The sequence below is a fragment of the Lissotriton helveticus genome, chromosome 9 (genome assembly GCF_964261635.1).
Source record: "Lissotriton helveticus chromosome 9, aLisHel1.1, whole genome shotgun sequence".
Lineage (NCBI taxonomy): Eukaryota > Metazoa > Chordata > Amphibia > Caudata > Salamandridae > Lissotriton > Lissotriton helveticus.
The window spans coordinates 178,148,015-178,171,187 of record NC_136070.1 but is presented as its reverse complement, the minus strand read 5'-3'; the positions used below and the strand labels follow the sequence as shown (position 1 = coordinate 178,171,187).

Here is a 23,173-nt window from a genome sequence, read left to right as displayed (position 1 = left end):
TAAGTCCCATTTTGCATTTTCAGCACAAAATCTACACAGCTCTAGAGTTACAGTGTGGCCAAACTGCTTCAGGTATCTGGCTTTCGGTTCCATGGCATACACTACAATTTCAGCGGTGGCCCGCTCTGTAAAGATTTTTCTTCTCAAAAAGTGACAACGCCCTTTTCTGCTTTGGGACTTAGAAGACATTTTAAAACTTTTCTTCAAAAAAGTGACAACGCCTCTTTCTGAAACAGGACTTCAAGTCAAAACCTTTTCAACTTTTTGACGTCCTTACTTTTCAGCAGGTCCAACCTACATTCTAACCAGGGCTCCATCGTGGTCAGCCTTGAATCATGCCTTGGTCCCTTGCTGCCACTCTCATAGACTATCATTGGGGCTTTGTGCTCTTTAGCACTATTTTTACTAAACATAAAAAAATATTATGCTGGGTTGCCACCATTGATTTTTTGACAGTCAGTCAAGGATATTTATTCGGCTAATTTTAAGCATTAAAAGCACAGAATAAAACAATACAATCATAAAACTACATACAATTAGTAAACACATCATTAAAACTGGATCAAATCCAATTCATAGGGCCACTAAAGTTCATAACAGCAGGAAGATTCATCACACAGCACCATAGAGGTGTCTGATCCCAATTGTACAACGAGTCAAATTTAAAACTGCTACACAGAGATCCAACTCACACAGTTATTGCAAATAAAACAGTGCTTCTCTATGAGAACTGATCATGGATGAATGGAGAATTGGTCTTAAAAAGCGCTTTCGAGGATGGAAATATAAATGACAAAATAGAGTAAAGTGCATAGTGCTTTGTTTTTGGTCATCACCAGGGCAATTTGGCACAGGTGTATGTCAATCGACTTCCTTGGGGAAGGCTACTAATAAGTAAAGAAAGTTAAAACGCCGCCTAGTAAGTAAAAACGTATTATCTGCATCAGAAATTGACATCAAATTAAATTCACATTCCAGCTATGTTTTAATAACGTTATAGTTGATGCTACTACTTAGTTTGTCAAAGTTCGCCTGGTGGAGCCTGCACTGTCTTTCCCTAAATGCTGCTTTCACCACAGCCATTGCAATAGGTTTAATATCTTTTGGGAGGGAGTACGGGTCTACTAGACCCAGATCCGAAAGCCCCACATTAATACAGTTGAACCAGGGAATCCCCAAAACATGATGTGTGGATAGACAATCTTTCAGAACGTCTTTTGACAGAGAATCCCTCTTCTTCTCCCAAATTTTGACTCAGAAGGGCCAACATAATCCTGAGCTGGAGGAATGGCTTGGACAGCCATCATGGCGGCTGCAATCTAATAGACCTCCGACCTGAACCCTATGGAGTTGCCTATAATCCGGATCAGTAGCTGCCATATTGCTTCCTTCTCCCACTGAACCAGCACTGTGACCAGTGGGGCACCGCCCATGCACCCGAGACCCCCATAGAAATGCGCAATCCTAGCTGGAGTGGCGGGGCCTGCTGTACTGCTGAGATGCAGGGGTAGTGGCTTACCTCACACCACATTGTCAGCAATATCACCACCAACTTGGGCCCTTGAATGACAGACAACCGCCCACCTGGATCTCCGCACCTCCAGCGTAGGTGAGGGGTCCTGGTGGACACTGGACTGGCGTGGTGATCCTGGCGGCAGTTGTGCTGCAGAGGTGAGAGGAGGGCCTGCGATCCAGTGAGGCCTCCTGTCTCCTTTACCCTCTGCACTGGGACGTGCTGCAGGGAGGTGTCAGAGGCCCTGCACACTTGCCCACAGTGGCTTCACCCCTTGGGCTAGGGATGCTGGTTCTATGGTGCGGCGTCTCCTGCTGCTCGGAGACGCCGCACTGACTCTGCATGAGGCCCTGTGTCTGCGCTCTCGGGGGGTTTGCAAACTTGACTGGGCCCCTGCCCTGAAGGTGGATGGCAGATCGGACCCACTGCAGCTCCAATAAAAGTGCAGCAGGATGCCCAGCGGTAGTGGCCTGGGAGGCTCCCCTCTTCCCCCCTGGTGTCTGTGGTCGGCGACCTGTAGGAGGGGAGCTGGGCCTCGCCATTAGCCCTTTGACTTGTTTTGCTTCATGCTGTGCTTGGATCTGGGAGATGGATATTTGCCCTGCCCTGCTTTCTTCAGTCTCGTGGCATGAGGTGTGGACAATCTGGTTCTGCTGATTACTTTGGCGGGGTTCCTCCCTGAGACCTTCCTGTATTGACCATCTGGTGTATGCCACTACCAGCTGATGTTGCCCAAGGCTCCCTCACACCTCACTGAGCTTCTAGATCTCTGCCTTGTGGTTCCCATCCTCGGCTGAGCTGTTCTACCGTGACTTTGGGGGTGGGAGCGTCCCAGCCGCCCTTTCTCCACTGCACTCCTGCACCTACCTGGAAGATCTGTTGGCTGCACTACACCCACCTACCATGCCCCAGATCACTGTTCTGCTATGTGGTGAGCTTCACTCTTGCCCCATTGTTGTTTTCCTGGGCCCTTGATTCCTGCTGTAAGGTGGTGACTCCTGGTTTGCCTGCGGGGGCTCTGTGGAGATGCTTGAACCCTGATCACCTTCAGCATCATCTGCTGCGGAGGAGAGTGGGTTTTCCACCCAGTGGGCTGGCTGCTCATGCAGCTGCATTTTTGTGGCAAGTGGCTGGTCCTTCTTCAGTGCGGAGCTTCAGCAAACCCGCTGCGATGGGTAAAGATATAGCTACTCGATCCGTAACATCACAAACGTGCATGGGCCAACACACTATTGGCCCCGCCAATGCACCAGCAGGACAGCCCAGGGGGCATAAATCCACTTTTTCACCCAATGGCATCACCTCTATCCTTCAAGCTATCCAAACCTCACAGGCTGCGGTGGAGACGAAAATTGGAGAGGTGTGTATGGGTGTGGCATTACCATGCCAGGATCTTCAGAATGGAACTGCACGCATAGCAGAAACTGAATCGAGCATTGAAAATGACATCTCCACTCTCAAGGTCCAGGTTTCGACCCTGCTCTCTTGGAAAGTGGAGCTCCATCAACACGCAGAAGATGCATAAAACCACTTCTGGCAAAAAACGTACGTCTAATTGGTGTTCTGGAAGGAACGGAGGGCAAGCTTTGCCCTAGCAGCCTCGCAAAGATGAAAATCGCCTACACTGCCCTTTAAGACTGGATGACCCTATCAGAGAATAGGCTGATTCATTTTGGTGCAACTGACTTTCTAAGTAATTAAAAATCTTGACCTTTTTAATTTCTGTGCCACCCAGGTAAAATGTTTGGGCTTTAACATTTTTTGGACCAATACTCTTTGCGAAGGACTTGCTGAGATTGGCATGTAAATCGGGCTCCCCCATAAAAACATAAAAGTAGTCTAAAAGGCATTGCAAACCAATTGCAGTTCTTGAAATAAGCACCGCATTATCAGTATAAAATAAAACAGGTAGGGCCATTGACTTCACATTGGGGAGATCTTTCCCAGCTCTGCACAGGCTCCGTTCAGGGTCAATAATGTAAATGAGAAACAATAAGGGGCCCATCAAGCATCCTTGTCTGATTCCCATTGTGGATTTAATTTCAGGAGAGAGTTTACCCTCCCTGCCAAAAGTGACGCTAACTAGACAATCCCAGTGCTTTGTAGCAGGCCAATTATGGCTGGATCAATTCCCATCCTTGCCATTCTCCACCAGAGCTTAGATCCATTGACTGTGTCAAAGCCCAAAGAGAGGTCCTTAAACGCTAGGTGAATGGATCCTGTCTTCGCCTTAACGTACTTGCCAATGACCAACTGGAGATTCAAGCATTGCTTAACTGTCCCCAGACCTGGCCGAAACCCGTACTGGACTCTGGGTAAGGAGGTAGATTCCTCCAGCCAATCCTACAGTTTTCTTGCTAAAATCCTGCCAAGGGTCTTGAGGGAGCTATCTAGGAGAGAAATGGGTCAGTAGCAGCAGGGATCATGGCGGTCCCCTTTCTCGAAGATGGAGATCACAACTGCTACCTTCCATGTCTGTATAACATCCCCACAGATGGAAGCTTTAAAGCCGTTTGTCAGAATTGGGGCCCACTGCGTAATGTTATCTTTGAAAAGATCTGGAGGGACACTGTCTGGGCACTTTCCCCACTGCACTTTGCCTGAGGGCAATGATTACGTCTTTGAATTCTATAGAGTCTGCAAGGTTGGAATACAGCTCTGAATTTCCATAGACTATCACTTCTCTCTCTGGGGTAGGGGCTCTATTATCTGGATTGAAAATACCATTGTAGGGGGCAACCCATGGTTCCACTGGGATGACCATATCTATAGAAGGTTTCTCTTACCCTGAAAAGAGAGGGTTGTTAATAACCTTTCATAATAATGCTGAGACCTTCAGAGCGGAGGCTGCTCCCTAGCTTCTTCCCTCAGAACTGATATCCTGGCCTCCAGGGTAGATTCTTCTTGCATTCAGTATATCACTTTCTGAGTGCAGTCTAGTATAGGAGGCTAGGTTCAAATTATTATTAACCAATGTGCAAGCACTACCAAATCAGCCTACATGTGGGGGATTATTTGAGACTTTAGACTGCCGCAACGCCCAGTACACTGCAGAACAAACAGACCTAAACGCAGTAGTGATGTTTTATTGTGTCCCCATCTCCCTTGTGTGTAATGAGAATGCCTCACTGTTCTCACTTACAAGCGTACTCAGAAAGGTGTCCCTATCCACCCTCTCCCATTTTATCCAAATACCCCCATTTCATGAGTTAGAGAGGGGCAGGTTCTCCTGCTGTTACTTTCCCCCCATAGGTGTATGGTCCAATGCTAAGGTGAGAGGGTTGTTGCCACCAACACATGGAATCGAAACGTAATGATCAAGTGTTAGCTTATCTAGGTCCTGTGATGGTAAAAATAAATCAATTTCACTACCCTTTTGGGGACCAGTAAAAGTAGTGAAAGGGGGTGACCAGAACCTTGAATTCTTTAGAAAAGACCAGGGTTCTGGAGGTCAGCAATTTATTCAGGGCATCCCTAAAAGATATGTGTTGGAAATGCAAATACTCCTCCCACGTTGCCGTTTACTGGCCGCATAAGGTGTGATCAGCACTCCCACGGAACCACGCATTAACCCCCCCTTTCCCCCCCCCGCAGACAACCAGAGACTCTTTATTACGACTATCCAGAAAAGACACAAGGCTCCCCTCTAAATCATCTACTATGGAGGTTGATAACTGGCCCTAATACAGATTGTGTTCTGTTAATTTTACAGAGCAAAGAACTGCTAACCCCCTTAGCTCTGCTTGCACGAGGTGGTGCAGCAGGGTTACATCTGTATGAAAGTCAGTTATAACAAAATGCTCAGTTGCCCATGCCTCCTGCAATAGGACAATGTCTGTGTTTTTAATGGTAGAGAGTCAGTCTGGGTTCCTGACATTGGAATGAACACCAGCAATGTTCCATGATATAACTCTCAGCCCCTTCCATCTTCGCCTCCCTGACGCTATACAGAGACCTAACCCAGCAGGTGGTAAGTGAGTTCCCCTCTTTGGCGATCCATTCTGCGATCCATTCTTCTCCACCTGTTCCAATAGATCATTTGGCATGCACCCTTCCTTGTGAATGTGATCATGGTAATGGGCCACTGAACAAATGGGGATAAAGAGTCAATCCAGCTCTTCCAAGGAACTGAGCGGCTAAAATGAGTTTGCTGCCTCTACATTATAAATTGGATTCCCAGTCCCCTGATGCTGTTCGTTTATTTTCCTGTGCCTTGCAGCTAGGACCTCTGGCCTGTAAATGTAACCTAAAGGTAAAACCTGAATAGAGTTTTGGGACTACTTCCTATAGAGCCTTAACATTGATCTAGCTGTGTGGGGTGACTTTAAGTAAACAATTACACAATCCCCAGCTTCTTCTGTTGCACCCGGACCCACCCAAGGGGACCTCCTGACCATTGTGACCTCCCTTGAAAGATCACACATCCACTTCATGCCTGTCCCAAGTCAGTGGATTACTTTATTTTTAAGGGCTAGGGGATCTTCTCTTTGGTTGGGCTTTAAGATCGGTACATTCTTCAGAACTATCACATAAGGGATACATGAAGACCTGAATGGGTGAGGGCATGGGCTGAGACCGGGAAGCCATGCACTTGACTCCTGCCCCTCTCAAGAGCCCTACTTTCCACATTTCTGTGCAGTAGGGGTGCATTTATGTCATGGGCCCCTGCTCCCTGAGCAGTATGGCACCTGTTCCTAGTTGGAATTAGTGGGATGTGAGGGGCAAAGGCGCAGACTGAGAGGAAAGGGAGCTGATCAGAACAGGCCCTGCAGATGGAACAGCGGGAGAAGCCCCCACTGGCACAGCCACTGACACTGCCTCTAGCAGTCAGGAAGACAAAACAGACCTAGCTTAGCTTGATTAATTTACTCTCAACCCTCTCCAAATAATGAGCGCGCTTATTATTCAGGTTCTCTAGCAGCTTCTTACTGATGGTGTCAGATAGTTCCTTGGTTTTCACCCCTTCGTCTGTAATTTCCTCCAGAGAAGAGAGGTGCGAAAATGACAGACTTGACTTCCCTGAAATGGCCCCATCATCAACTCTCTTTCTTGTGCCTGCTTTGCCGCTTGGTTTGGGCCCATGAGGAAGTTCCTGTGATGTCCCCAGCAGTGTTGTATTTGACAAGGGTTGCAACAAGGACCTGTATGGGCAAGAATGTTAATATGGGAGAACCGTTAGCCCTACTTCCCCATTGTGGGTGTCCAATGTTTGCGCCAGAGCAGGATTAAGCCTGAACAGACTGTTGCTGAGTTGCATGGTAGGCAAGCGGGTGTGGAGGAGAGCGATAAGCGCCTCTCTGTCAACTCTATTTCCACGTTAACAACATTCACTGCTCTATGCAAGAACCCATCCAGTGTGGTTCTGGAGGTTTTCAAGTGCGGGGTTTGTAGACTTACAGGTCTGGAAGGGGCCTCCAGCGCCTTGCGCTTCCCCAGTGAAAGATGCTTCAAGAGCGGCTTGTATGTAGCAGGTGGGATAGGTGGAGGTAAGGTGGGAAGGGACACAATCCAACCTCCAACCAGTCATCATCAGTCAATTAGTAGCACTCGGAGACCCAATATGACGCTTATGACACTGTTCTGCCCCAATGTGACAATACAACCATAAGAGCTGGACAGGGGTGAAGGAGGAGGGCAGGACTGGCAGACACCTCCTGCTTGGTTAGATCCCACAGGCACCTTTTGCATCATCAATTCCAATAATTCCTCTCCCCTTGTTGGGGAAGGATCCAGTAGGTAGGCCTTGGAGTCTTAGAGACCCCTCTGAGAGAGTCAACCGCGTCAAGCACCCTCCCCCACTCTTTTCATGCTCTCTCTCACCCTCCCCTACCGATTTCCCCTCTTTCATTCTTTGTCTACTTCCCCTGCTCCTTTCCCCTCCCCCTTTATCTCTCCCCTTGCCTGCTACACCCCCTAGCCCCCTGTCCATTGTGCCCTTTAACTAAGCACTCCTTCTCCCCATGTTGGGGAAAGATCCAACTACTTATACTCTGGAGTCTCAGTGATCCCTCTGAAAGAGTTCACAGCGCTTAGGGAGCCATTCACAGTTGAGGCATGGTATGGGGCCCCTTGCCAAAGCACTCCCTCTCTCTTTTTTGGGGAAGGATCAATTTTTCTCCTGCTCACCGCGAATTTTCATCTCAAATTTCAGAGCACCAAAAACTGTCAATAGCTTGGGTGATACTGACGATTCTGGGTGAGCCTCTCGGCTCTGAGGGGCAGAGATCAACGCCTATATCCTTGCTTAGGGGCCCAATCAATATTCTGTGGGACTCAACCCTTCCGGGCAGACACAGCCCACCTGCACCCACCGGCCACCATCCTGCCATAGGCCTCTAACTCACTCAGCTCCCCGCATATGTTGAGCAGAGTAATGGCGGTGTGAGCTGAGGCTGATTGGAGAGCAAGAAACACCAGGCGATTCAGGCACATGGCGTGCAGCACTCAAGAAAGGGCAAGTCCCCACAGCTCACCCCTAAAAAGGCTTCAGCTTCAGCATTTTCAGCAGGGAGACCAACATGTTGGTGTGCAATCGGCATATCGGCAATCGGCTGATTCAGTAGGCGGGCATGAGCACGGCAGCCTAGGGGAGGCACTAATCCTATCAGCATCTCTCCACCTCCTAAATGCTTTCATTTTGGTGTCAATTTGGTTAGTCACTGTTTTTCTGATTCGGTTTGGTATTTCTATTGCTTGGTGTTATGACTATATTACTACTACATTACTGTTCTGGTACTGCATGAATACTTTACACATTGCCTTAAGTTAAGCCGTTCTGCTCTATGCAATATCTACCAAAGGTTGAACTTAATTTGGTGACTTTGAGGGTTCACCCTTAAGTAGAGCGTCATAATTCCTTTTGGAGGGCAGCCGCCCACCCCAAACTAAATGGCTTTACCCCAAAGTCTGATTCAAATTATTGAAGATCATTAAAATAATTTGTAGGGAGATTGTGTTAAACAATATAGGACACACACTACAGCCTAACAGCGCAGACAGTTGTACTGGGCATAGCCACTTCTTCAGAAAATCAGGAACCCATGTGATGGGTTCGGAGACCTAGTTTGTGTGTATGGTTACTGCTAAATTTTATCAGTGTTTGCCATGATAAGAAAGAAAAATTTCTTTCTAGAGTCCCCTCACTCACCGGGGTTTCCCCACGGTGACATGCTTCATCATTGGGGCCATCCCAGTTCTCTACGAAAAGGGGCGTGCTGAGACTATGATGAAGCATGTCACCGTGGGGAAACCCCGGTGAGTGAGGGGACTCTAGAAAGAAATTTTTCTTTCTTATCATGGCAAACACTGATAAAATTTAGCAGTAACCATACACACAAACTAGGTCTCCGAACCCATCACATGGGTTCCTGATTTTCTGATATAGACTGGAGGCCGACCTAGTTTAGTTTACCCTCCTTCTCCCCCCATTTCTTGTTTTGCATAGCCACTTCTTGTCATATAAACAAGATGCTACCATATGGTCCTTAACTGTCCTCTGCGGTTGTGAGAAAGTGCCATCTTTCTTGCATGGTATGCCCCCACTTTTTTGCTGACTTGCTGATGTGCTTTGACTGAGTGTGGCATGGGCTCCTGCCAATCAAGTGCCCAGGGCCTGTGTTCCTTCCCCTAAAACTGTATTGAAGCTGAAACCCAATTGGCATCTCTGGCCACATGTCAGCCCCTGGTAAATGGTACCCTAGGTACCCAGGGCCTTGTGACCAAAGAAGACCCCTAAGGGCTGCAGCACTTAGTGTGTCACCCTTAGGGGCCGAGCACCCTGACACCCACACCCTGCCATGGCAGACTGAGTGTCCTGGTGCAGCCCTAAACTAAGAGTCGACATGGCACACATCCCTGTGCACCATGCCCACCAACCCACTGCCCTGGAATCCATCATTCACCCCTCTAGCTGGGTGCCCTATGCTAGTGCTGTGGGCACAGGGGCATGAGCCCTGTGCCACTACAGTACCCAGGGCCATTCCTGGGCACTGTATGTGCAGTGATGCTATTTACAGTATATGGTGCTGGGAGGTTGTTATTACGAACTCGGCACCATAATGGCTACACTCGCGACTGACAAGTTTGATAGCAAACTTCTCAGCACATTAAACCCACACTGATGCCAGTTCGGGAATTAATGTAAAATGCACTACAGATGACATCTTAGAGATGCCCCCTGCAACCTAACCTACAATCCACACCTGGTCTGAGAGGCTGCCTAGGCTGCCACACAGCAGACATGTTGCTGGACTCCTGGGTGGAGAGCGCCCGCTCTCCTGGGTCTACAACAATGCACATCCTGGGCGAGGTGATGGGCCTCCTCCCCCAGGATGGGCAGGGGGAAGCTTCAAAGGCATACCACCTTTGTGAGCTTTTCCAGACCACTTACTGTACTCAGCAACTGGCCCCCACCCGTTCTGACCCCCCACTCTATCGGGAAGACTGGCAGGAAAACCTATGCTAGGAAAGGGGGTGTGCCAGCCTGTGCCAACTCCACCCCTCAGGTGGGAGAGGCCAGGTGAAGCACAGCTCCGGGCTCCACCCATCTTGAAGATGGGGAGCCCTGTCCAATTAGAGATAGGCTCCTGCCTCTCCCACAGGAGAGGAGGAGGATAGGGGGTGTACTCATCCCAGGACAGGGACCTATTGGTCCCTGCCCTTCCCCTACCTGTAACGCCCCTAAATGTAGTATTTAGGGGCACCCCGAACCTTCCTTCCTCAGATCCAGATTTTGAAAACAAGAAAGAAGACCAAGAAAAAGAGGACCCGCCGTGCAGCTGCTAACAAGAGAACAACACAAACTGACTTGGTCCCAGCCCTACAGGCCTGTTGATCCTTGAACCTGCTCCTGCTAAATCCCGCCATCTCCCTGCCTGCCTTGACCCTCTTAGAGACTGGAACTCCCACGAGCAGTGGCTCTGCTCAAACAGCAATATCCCTGGTGCAAGCCAGGAACCGCGAATCCAGCCCACTCTGCACCCGCCGAGCACGGACTGTGCCTAAGTGGGCAAAGACCCTGAGGACATCCCCCCCGGCAATTCTGACCTGAAATCCAGTGCCCAAGGACCCTCCTCGACGACCCAGACGATGCCTGCAGACTCAGAACCAGAGACCCCTCCTACCGCAACAAGCAGAGGGTAAGATTTCCCGACGTCGAAAGATACCCCTGCACCCGGCACCCCCCTGGCCTCCCGTGCCCAACTCCAGGGTGCCTACCTACCCTCCAAAATCCCAACTTATCCCTCGAAGTGTTGGTCATTCCAGAAGATCCACCGTCCCCGGGCCTGCAACCTTTGTTTCCTTTTCAAGATCTCCATTAAATACCATTGAGCGCCCGACGGCTCAAAAGCACCCTGCACCCAGCTGCCCGAGTGCCCCTGGCAGTGCAACCTGTGTCCTATCCTACTTCCCCATTTGCCGTGAGCAAGTGACCAGGAGCCCAGCTCCCACAGCCGCGTGGCCTGCTAGCCAGCAGCCACCAACCGAAGTCCCCCTGCCTCGCATTGGATAACATTGGGCCTAACTACCTCTGCACCCGGCTGCACCTGTGGCGCTGAGGGTGTACCAACTGTACCCACCTGACCCTGGGAGACCCCTGAGTCTATGCCCAGAACCTTAACTCTGCCAGTTGAGTACTTACCTAAAAGCCGATAACTCACTTTTCTTCCATAAGCTAACATTGACTGGTTTCACTCAGAAATTCTTCTAAGTGTGGAGTTTGGAACTTTAAAATATTCACCTAAAATCAGCCAAACAAAGAATTCCGATTTACTCACATGTGATCAGGAGAGACCTCAGTGCTGCACCTTCTAGCCCAGCACAAACCCTGAAAAGTAATTTTAACCGTACTTACGGTACCAGTAACCTGAATTTTCTTCTATAGGAAACCATTGACTGTTTTTCTGTGAAATTTCTTCTAAGTGTCGATTTTTGCAAACTACAAATATTCTTTAAAAATCGTACCAACTACCACAACGTAATTACTTACCTGTTTTAGATAAAGGACCCAGTGCTGAACCTAGGAGTCCAGTACTGGATTACAAAAGTAACGAGAACCCACTTTACCTGCAACTTGAATTTCCTTCAATAGGATAACATTGGTAGTTTCAGCTGAAAAAGTTTCTGCTAACTTTTCAAATACAATTATATTCTTTGAAAATCACTACTGTAACCAAAACGCTTTTACTTAACTGTTTACAGCTCATGTCCCGGGACTGAATCTAGGATCCAGCCCTGTGGTTAGAAAAGTAATCCATAAAGTAATCAATTGCATTTATCTAGAAAACCCCACTGAGCTCAATGTTAAATTGTGTTGCCTATTGCAACCACTGTAGCTATTGTACTTACAAAGTCTATTGCCTATTTGCAAAGTAATTACCTAAAGTCGCTCATATTGAGAAAAGTATATTTTGATACCTGTTGGTTCTAAAATAAAACAACTATATCTTTTGATACAAAACAACTGGCCTAGACTTCAGTTCTTGAGTGTGTTAGACCATTTGCTGACTTAGTGTGTACAACAAATGCTTTACACTTTCCTCTGATACTGTCTTACTGCTCTACCAAGCTACCACTTTGGAGTGTAAGGTTATATCTAACTTTAACCTCTGCCATACATCTGGAGACTGGGGACTCTATACACACTGTACCCTACTTTGGGACAGTATATATAGAGCCACTTTCTTACAGAGGTTAAGCCCACAGTGACATCACATGTACTGAAACTATGAAAGGATTCATGTTTTATTCACACAAACTTACACTGCCCAACATTGGCTCTAGATTCACTAAGGGTTGCCCAGGTACAGAAGCAATGCTGCACAATATTGCGATTCACAAATAGGCCTTTTTAATGTTAAGTAAATGGCTTCAGTAGTTTGCATTGCTTTGTGCCACCCGAGTGCTCACGTAAAACATTACTAAAAAAAAAACACAGTTTTCTAACATGTAGTCTGTCTAGTTGCCATCATCAGCGATCCCTGTTCATAGCACCTGACAAGCTAGGATGGCAAGTAACTGCATGCTTGGTTGCATATATTCTCACACTTTCCACTACACCCATGCTTACACACTCTAATGGTCTTCAGTCCACTTCTACCCTGGTTCCAAGCCTCATGCACCTCCCCTTTTTGTCACATAGGCAAACTATGACACCCAAAGGGGACCCAGGACCCTAATGAAAATCAGGGCACTCTGAGACATTCACAGGGTAAAAAAGCATTATATGAATTATACATATGGGGTAGTTAATTACTCAAATACCAAGTGCGTCACTTATACCTCTCAAAAACGATGGGACGCGCTACATGAATACCAATACATTACAATACAATACCTATTTCCTGCAGGTCCATGTTAAAATCTAAGGCCTGGGTCTGGGAGTTTTGTATGTCAGTTCCACTATACCGGGATTTGTTAAGGGACTTTACATATATTGTAAAGGATTGCATTCCAGGTTCCTGGCCCACATAGATTGTGACTTTGTTGATCAGTCCGGGGTTCTGGTGATTATACTACACTCTGGTTCAGTGATTTTGCTTTTCATCAATAAATACCAATGAGTAATACACAGTCAGCACGCTCCTTAGAAAAAGTACATTTTTTTGTCTAATTGTCAAGTGCACCTGGCCAGCATAGATTAGATTCAATAATCTCATCTATGTTCTATCAAATAAACAAATGAAGAGTTGCACTTTTAATTTACCTTACCTTAAATTTCTTTCCAAGTTTAAATGGAAAATTATCTAACTTCTCTATCTCTGCTCCCCACGCGCCATTTATCATGCAGTTGGCACTTGTATACATTGTCCTGCCATAGTTGAATCGTGGATTAAGGTGGAACTGGGTGTTTTTATTATCTTGCACAAAATCAATAGTAAACCTAAGAAAGAGGAATAAATCATAAGTTTATGAAGTTAGCTAATTGAAAATACTATTGGTAATCAAATATTAGAATAAAACTTTTGCATTTAAATTATCCTGCAGAATCCAACATCAAATGCCAGTTCCATCCATTTGAATTTGTTATATTTTTATGCTTTTTTGGAAAGCCCTTTATTTGTGGCATTTGCACATTTAACACCCAGTGCAGTATGGCAGGCAATAAATACTACATTCGTAGGCACATTGTGATGGACTGAGGCAAAGGAGGAGTGGAGCGGTGTGATGTGGTGCAGCGGCCAGAACGGCTGACTCTGGAGCACGCAGCTCACGTTTGGAGCATCGGAACCGGCGGCAGCTCAGGTCAGCACCCTGTGACTCTGGGCAATAGCTCACTTAATCTACCCGATGGCCCCCAGCGCCTTGAGACCCCTAGGAGTGATTCGTTTGAACTTTACAAATACTGGACACAGATACATGAGTCTGATGTAAATAAATATTGAGGCATCCAGGGTGCAGTGTTGCATGGTGTCCAAGGAGCAGTGATTGTAGTCAGCCATATCCATCCTTTCATCAAGCTCCATGCACACAATGTTACCCTCAAGGAACTCCATTTGTGGGGTTATCTACTGTAGAAGCACAGCTTTGAAGGCTGTCCCTTATATATCTCTCGGTTGCAAAAGCGGGGTATCATCTTCTGAAACCCTTCCATCGTGTCACCACCAGTGCTTTAAATGGGCCAGTACTGTCCGGTACGGAGTACCGGCACTTCTCAAGAGAAATGCTATACTTTTAATTGGAGAGTATTGGCACTTCTCAGAAACAAGCAGGTACTCTGGTACAGAGTACCTGCACTTCTATTTTTCCATTTCAAGCACTGGTCACCACAATATACTAAGGGGCATATTATCAAGGAGCGGCGTTATAATTATCGCCGATTTAGCGGCAGAAAACTGCAGCTAAAGCGGCGATAATGGGCTTGATAATATGTTCTTGTGAATTCCCATAGAAGCCCATTTTCTGGTGTGAACATGGTCTTCTATGGGAATTCTCTACAGCATATTATCAAGCCCATTATCACCGCTTTAGCAGCAGTTTTCTGCCGCTAAAGCAGCGATAATTATAACACCATGCTTGATAATATGCCCCTAAATCATTCAGTCAATCATTCACAGATTGTAGTGGTTCCCCCTAACAAATAGTCCTTGGTTAACTGCAGGGTAATAGCTTCATATTTCCTCGCAGAGACTAGGACCGCCTTAAAAAACTACAGCAGCGCCTTAATGGGGGATGGGACAATAGGCGCCTTAATGGGGGATGGGACAATAGGCACCCCCCCAAGCACAATAGCAGGTCAAATATACAACATGTGGCTAACCAAGTACATGTCTATGTCACATGCATGAAATCTCCCTTGATATAACGGCACTGAGCGCAGCTCAGATCTACCTCCAGTCCAAAGGAACTCAACACGCAAGGGTGTACAACAGCTTTGTAAATATTTACAATGCACAATAAATTAATGTCTCCTGTTAAAGGACACACATTCTTATTTGCGAGCAGCAGTATCGTCATTGCTAATCTGTCAAAGTAATCCCCAAATCTGCATTCTAGTCTTCTCTAACTGTCTCTGCCTGTTTCGGGACAGCATTATAGAGCAGGGGAATACACACCTCAGCGAACTTGCCGTGAACATCTGTGCAAGAGCTTTCACGAGCTGCTGCTCTCTCAGGAACGAGGGTGTGATGTCTGAAGAGTGTGTTTGGCTCTGATACACAGAAACATGTCCAACAAACCAGCTTTTTAGGTCGAGCATTCGAGACCTCTTGTATATACTTTAGTATATGCTCATATATTAGTATATACTTATATTTTACTTATATGTGTATGTAGTTTGTGGGCCCTGGAGATCAGCCCTAGGCCTTGTCTGCTTCCACGTATGGATTTTTTTTCTATTTAACTGCCTCTATTTAAGTGTCTTAATAAAAAAGGAACAGAAGAGGTCAGTAAAATACCAGAATTGCTTTCTGCTGAGGGATCTTCTTTTTAAAAAAAAAACTCGAACAACTGCCTCTATTCAACTTTCTTGATAGAAAACTATCAGCAGAGGTCAGTAAAATACCAGAATCACTTTAGCATTCTCTAGATTCCCGTCTATAGAAATTGTTCACCAAGCACCCGTAGACAATAATATTTTTTTCAAATCTTGTATTTTCATTGATATGACCACCGAAGGCCCTGATTTTATATTGAAAACAGAGCTTTGGGCTATACCATTTCCCGCTGAAAGGCAATATTTCTCTCCATGTGTTCGCATACCTGGCGTGTCAGGCAGTTTGGTGCTTACTTTCCACCATGCTAAAGAACAGCAGATGTTTCAGCACCCAGGCTAATGTGCTGCATAGCTGAATACATATATGGTCCCAAAGGCGAGACCGATTGCATTGCAAATTTTTGTTGGATTGGGCAAGGATTAACAATCGCCTCCTCGCGATAGAGGTCTCCCACTAGAAGCAATCTCAGATGCCTCCGCTGCTGGTGTGCTTTATGCTCACTGGTAACCCACGAGTAACGATGGTTTAGCAGAGAAATATCTGTTTAGTAAAAAATTATTTTACCAATGCCACTGTCCCTGATGTGCAACCACTGTGTTCACCTGTGAAGTACTTATTGGGCAAGAGATTCCACTGTTTTCTTCACCTTGAGATGCCGCATTGGATACACCTTGTAGGGCCAGTAATAAGCATATTGTTTCTGGGCCATCCAGTTGTATAATTACACGTCTCCCCCCTGCCATTAGACAATACCAGCAGCAGCTGGCATGACTTGCGGGTAAAGGGGGAACGTGGGGGGTGGGCGGTGGAATTATGGGGAGAAGGGGGGTTGCACGGGGTCATGATTACGGAAGAAAGGGGAAAAAGGAAATTTTAAAAAATCACTTACCTTGCCGCTGCCCGGTCCCACGTCTCTGCTCCTGCTCTCATGCTTCCGATTTCAGGAACAGGAAGCAGGCAGCCAGGCTCCCTCCCCTAAGCCAATCACAACACTGCAATTACAGCATTGTGGTTGGTCTGAACGCTGTGAGACAGTTCTCAGCCAGGGCCTGTAGGAGCAGCCCTGTTTTCCATGCATACTGTAAGGCAGCCTGCATGGAGAAGTGGGAAAGTGTGCATGACAGGTTTGGACGGCCCGAGAGGCAAGACCAAACAATCACTGCGCACTTTTAGGATTGGGCAAACCACTGCTCCACTGCTTTGCTCGCTGGGCAGAGCAGCTTCGCCCACCCACAAAGCAGCCAAACATAAAATGATAATAACTGAAAGTTATTTTCAGTTTATGTTTTTGCTTCTGCTCTGCTGAAAAGCAGTGGGGCGATGCTCCTCCGCCATATCAGAGGACCCGCCCCTGGACAATACCAGTGTATCCCAGCTAAGCTGTGGTTGTGTCTGTACACACAAACCTTATAAGCAATGTGTGTACATTCTAGAACAAAAGCCTAGTAGAGGGTATTGGAATATTAACCAACAGGTACAATAATTTAGTAAGCACAACCATCATTCTCAATGCCACCTTGCCAGCTGTAGCAGCGGTAGTTAAATCACAGTCACTGGGCCTATCACATTTGGCATTTTGTGAATGATCCAGTGGTTTTATTGAGGAAAATTGAATTTTGCCTTGTCATGTGTCCCTACGTGTTCCCCATCATATGTCATATGTGCATGATCAATATGCATATGTTCCCTTTTGACCGAATAAAGACGCAATTATAGTTGTGTCCAACGTTAGTATGCCAGTTATCCAGTCCTCGTGAAAGCAACGAGTATTAGGCCTATGTTGCCAACGTTTTACATTGTGCACGTTAATTCATCAAGTTGTCCCCGTTTCTAGGCCTCATGGGGCCCGGACACCAGATTCAAGCTCCAGTCTCCTGAAATCACTCCGAGGAGCGATGCAGCCCCTCCCGCATCCCTGACCCTTCGCTTACTTTCTGCCAAGCAGCGAGGTGCCCGGCCTGGCCTGCCTGCCTGTCTGCCAAGAATATGTTATGCCCCTAGTTATCAGTTCAGCTCCCCGGCTTCACATTCCTAAGCTAACGAACCGCATAAACATCTTCAGCTATAGTCTAGTCTTCCTGTCTCCATGCAAGAGAATTACTGAATTAGTATCCATAGAAGATTCATAGCACACGCAATACATGTAGAATATATGCATGCACCAGCCTTAGTGTCAAGTAGCCTTTACCCTGATGACTTTTAGATTCAATCAACATGTACTCCAAACACAAGATACCAGATATGCTATAGGTACATGTCGTCCTGACATCCCAGACTTTAGTCTTCTCTTCTAGTGCAGAAGTCAGAGCCCCCAGCTCTCCCTAGTTACACGTCATGGCCCGTTTGCGCGCACCAGTAGGTTAAAGGTTCCAGCTGCCCAGGTAGCCCCCTCCATGTATCCACCCATTTATGACACTTCTGTGACGTTTTCATCACATGTCTACGTGCACGCCCTGTGCACGCCTTCTTTGTACGCCCATATGTTCTTATCTTACGTTTGTCACTTGTTACGCCTACTGTATGCAATGCAATTATACTGTTTTACTATATATACTGTGTGATGTTAATGAGACGTTGCAGCTGCCATTCCATTCCATTTGCATGCCACTTCATGGTCTTTAGGCTCGAGCCATCCGATTAAAGCCCATTCTGACTCCGATATCACGGATACTGCCTCTTATTTATTGAGCTATCTGTTTTAGTTAATGTATAGAAAAATAGTACCGGTAATTAATTATTTATTTACCACATAAAATGGCGCCCGAATAGGTACGAGCCCCTTCCCCACGCGCCGGCGATGTAACGCAGGCCCCCTGACCCTTCTACAGCCGTGACGGAACCTCTACTGTGCACGTGCAGATATTTCTGCTTCAAGTCTCCCTCAGGCCCACGGAGGAGACGGAGACTGCGGTCCGGCATCCAGACGAGGCGGTGAGGAAGGCGGGTCGTTCCGACCAGAGCCCAAGCCGAGAGAGCAAGGTCCGAGGTATCCGGAGGCCCACCTGTAACCGAAGCCCGAAGCCCGAAGCGCATGCGTAGTGCGTAGCAGTAACCAGACGTCGTAGCAGTCCAGTCCAGTCCGAGGCCTTCAGTTTGCTTCCCGGTGAGTACCGTTGCTGGGGGTATCTAGACGGGTGTTCATTAATTGTGCCCGGTCCGACGGGTTTGGGTACACAGATCCGGTCCGACGTGTTCACCTAGGTGGATACGGTATGACGTGTCTCTTTAGGAGACCGGTATGTTCTGTACTGTTTTAGCAGTGCATCTAGTAATTCTAGTAAGTCCGTTCTCGAGAAATTCAAGTATTATGTTTTCTATGTATCAGGTAGTATTCTGTTCGAACTGTTATTGATGGGTTCTTGATGTCGTGGTATGAATGATTGTTTTGCTATTCATTACTGTGTTCATTGTGTATTGTGTTCAAGTTCAAGAACGGTTCAAATATGCCGCTGTTTTCGAAATTACGTCAGATAAAAACCAGAAAAGGGTTACTCGAAGAATCAGTTCCTGTCCCTCCCAGGGACAGTCCTGGACATTTCATGTATCATAAGCATGGCTTAGATGCCATACTGTATCTAGATTTATGGGTAGACTACACCAAACATCTTGAAGAGAAATATAGATGGCCTGTTTCAGGAACATGGGATGCTGAGTGCATCATGAGAGTAGAAGAAGCATTATGGAAAAAGAAAGCCAGACAGTCCCAGAAAGATGCCATAGAGTTATGGCGTAAAGAATCTCATAAAAGAACCGAGAAAAAATTCAGAAAAGCAGAAGTAAGTAGGGAATCCTCAGAAAAAGCCCAAGAAAGGGAATTAATCGAAGAAGGTGAACGAGTTAGAGCAGAACAGTCAGACAGACAGAGAAATGCCCTTATTAGAGGTATGTATCCTCTTCTCGCCGAGGGTTTGCCGAAGGCGACCCCGGAAGCACCCAATAATTTACCGCCACCATTGGTTCCGACTAAGCTGCGTCATAAACCGACTGCAGCCGAAATTTTTCTTTCTTCCTATTTAGACGATACTGTCCCAGAATATGCTAATACAGATCCTACCCCGCCAGTCCAAGTTCAAATCCAGCCCCCTGTTAATAATGAAATTCCTGTGCCTCCAGGCGTTGGTCCTGTCCACGTGCCAGTTCCCCAGGATCAACCCACATTACGTACTCCTACTTTGCCAGTCACGTTACCAGCACCCGCACATTCAGTATTAGTTGATGATTCCAGTTCAGGAGGAGCGGGGGGAGGTAGTCCTATCACCCCGCCTCAAACAAGACGACGGACGCTGAGAGATGTAGCGTTACAGCGTACGCCAAAACTGGCCACGTATGACGCCCTCAGAAAGTATCTTACAGAGTGCGGACCTGATTGTAGATATGATCCAGTACCAGGTGAAGATAGCATGTTATTATATTCCATACGTTTACGTCGAGTTGCAAGCTTCTTGGTTACCATATCAAATATGGAACAAAATCTAGACAGAATATATCATTTTATCCAAACAGGGGAGAATCCAGAAAGTATTCACGAAGCTATGGCACACAGGAAAGTCGAGATTCAAGGCATGATTTTGCAATTTCTGATAAATTGTTTACTAAGAGAACAAGATTATCCTGATAAAAACAAGGAAGATATGAAAGTCCTGACAAGATGGAGTGACAATATATCAGAAGGAAAACACAGAACACAAAATTGTATAGAGTCCATGTACAAAAAGATTCGTAAAGAAATTATAAGTATACACCAAAAGGAGGAAGAAATGAGAGTAGCCGAGAAAGAGAATGACTCTTCAAACGAAGAGGTAGACAGCGAGATTCCCACTAGAATAGCGTATGTAGGTAGAACGAGACTTTCAGATAGACATTCACGCCTAGATTACAAGAAAGCTTTTCCTCCTCCCGGACCAGAACAGTGTTCTCTTGAACAAGTATTCCAGGCTACAGATAAAGTTCTGAAACTACGAATAGGTTACAGTGAGCTTAGTACCATGCATGAACAAGAACTAGCCCGATCAGCAGTCCGATGGGTTAGTGATTCTGCCACGTTTCCAGACGAAATAGTGGCCCAAATGTTTCTGAAACTGCCCCCAGGCGAGCAGCGACTGGTGGGTATGTACATGGTCCAGCACCTCATCACACTGTACGAGAGTCAGCATTCTGATCCAGGTCCCCTATATACTGTATTGAACGAGTTACTCCTAAACAGATGGAAAGGTCTAGGTACCGATTTAATTAGCGTCATTTTAGAACAGCGCCACAAATACAGAACGTTCCTGACTCCGCATTTTGTTCCTGTTTCACCTCCGTTCTACATAGACAGACAGAATCCGTTACGAGAAGTGCATCCAGTTAAGGGAGCGGGGGGTAATCTCGAACGAGTATTTGTTCACACCCCTATCACGAAAATAGAACTACTAGAAATGAAAAAGTTAATACCCTGTCACGATAAAGATCCAGCAGGGTTCCATCGCGAATTAAAAGACATGCTCCGTATGGGAGAATACACGTATCCTGATATCATCAAAATGTTAAAGGTCCTGTTGCCTGCGGGCATATATGAAAAACTTAAAGAAAAAGAATGGGAGGTGGGAGAGAAAAAGATAGACTGGACCGCATTAGAGACCGAAGATAATATACGAGTCCCAGGTACTGGTCTTGGGGATAGAGCCAAAGAGTTGCCCGAACTGTTAATACAAGTCTTGCCAAGATTACTAGCCACGAAAAAGGAAGATTGGGATGCCATCTCAGCCTGTAAACAGAAACAAGACGAAGACACTAGTGATTTTTATTCCAGATTTGAGAAATGTTTCATTATTAATAGCGGTCTGAAAACAAGTAGTGAATCGTATCCACATCTTTTTGTTACCAAACTAGTTGAGAATTCTTTACCGCAAGTTAAAAATAGAGTATTGAAAGTCGAGAGTACTTGGCAAGCTAATACCCCATCTCAAATGCTCCAGATGCTACAGTATCACCAGAACAGAATCAGGGAAGAGCAAGAACACGAAAGGAGACGTATGAAAGACACGAAAATGAAAGTACTAGTTGCACAGTCTGTTCAACCAGATAGTCAGAAGAGGGGTCCGAATCAGACTAGTCATTCTGCAGCTCCTGTTAAAGGGACATGCAATTACTGTAAACAGCCAGGTCATTATATAAACGAATGTGCAGTTCTGAAACACAACATAGCTACAGGTATTTTCAATTCAAAAATCTTTATTCGATTGTAAATAATACAATCATAAAAGTACAATTCATAAGTACACATTAAAAAGCATTCCAGACAATTCATTGCATATGACATGTAAGAGACACAGTATACAGTACAAAGAAAAAGATCAAACAGCGGGCACTATAGGTATGAGCAGTGTTTTAGTTAAGAACATAAATTACTGTGTTATTTAAAAACACCTAAAACGTTCGCAGCATAATTATCCATCCATACTTTTCCTAAAACAGATGGCTTTTTAAAAAAGGTTACAGACAAAAAAGGCACAGTCACATTTCAGTAGTTGTAGGTAGTAAAGTGCAGGCTTGATTTGTACAAAATTCAGTTTTTTAAGGCACGGTATAAGGTATAGTTTCCGTGGGGTGGAATAATAAGGGCAGATAAAAAGAAAGTGGGCCAGATCTTGAGGAGACTTTCCGTCGCAGCCACAAGCTGGCAACACTTCACCCCTTTGTGCCCCACTTGGTACCGCCAGTAGGAGATGATATAAATCAAAACGGAACCTTATTAGTAAAAACTGTTCATATCTGGTCATAGGCCATGTCAAATAAGGTTCTATTTGTGGACAGGTTTTTAGTAGTAAGTGTTTCCTAACACTGTCCTTCTCTATCTCAACCTCTTCTCTGTCAGTACATCTTAACAATAGTAGAGCATTTTTTACCGAGGTGACATCGGATTTTTTGATCAGGTTGGGAGTATAAAACAAATCAGGACGGCCAATTGCCGACAAACAATCCCTTATATACTTCACCCACGGGACTCTAAACCTCCCGTCTAACAATAAAGCTTCTTTCAGCAAGGCATGTGTGAGTGGAATGTCGGTATTAAGCCAACAACTCAACCAACACAGAACCGGGCTTACTGCTATTCTATCACCTAAATAGGGGACCCCTAACTCCTCATGTACAGAATAGTTCCCAGTACCCCTTGGCAACCTCAGTATCTTTTTCAGGACATTATTTTCTGTGACCATTAGGTCTTTTATCTTACAATAGCCCCAGAGCTCACTTCCATAGCAGGCAACTGCGACACTTTTAGCCTGGTACAGTTTGAGCAATGCGGCCGTAGGGCAATTACCGATTTTTTTTGCAAAGCCAAGTATGGCCGCATTTACCCGTAAGATTTCGCCCTTCTTTTTGGACACTGCGGGGCCCCACGATAATTTATGATCTAAAAGGACCCCAAGGTATGAAAAGGAATTAGTTAAGGTAAAACGAAAGAGAGACCCCGTCCTCCTAGACAAGAACATGTTCCGCAGAATTCCCAGCCACCGCAGAACGCACAACAGACAGTTACAGTACCGCAGCCTATAGCTGCCACACAACACGTTACACAACAGATGTACCAGTACGCACAGTCAGATTATCCAGAATATCAGCAGTATTCATGAAACAGCCTAGAGAGGGAGGTTGGCTTGCCTCTCATCGAGGTTCCTGTAGATCAAGAGGGTCCCTATGTACACAGTCAAGTATTAGGGAAAGACAGAAAGTTTCTGATTGA

The 23,173-nt window shown here is 46.1% G+C and overlaps 1 protein-coding gene across 1 annotated transcript in view; it reads right to left on the bottom strand.

Moving 5' to 3' along the window:
- LOC144782680 (galectin-3-like) overlaps positions 1–23,173 on the bottom strand; it is a 280,888-nt gene that overhangs the window by 83,433 nt on the left and 174,282 nt on the right. Inside the window, exon 4 of the mRNA XM_078662019.1 lies at positions 13,223–13,394. Within this exon, the coding sequence (XP_078518145.1) occupies positions 13,223–13,394 (172 nt within the window). The remainder of the gene's footprint in view (positions 1–13,222; positions 13,395–23,173) is intronic.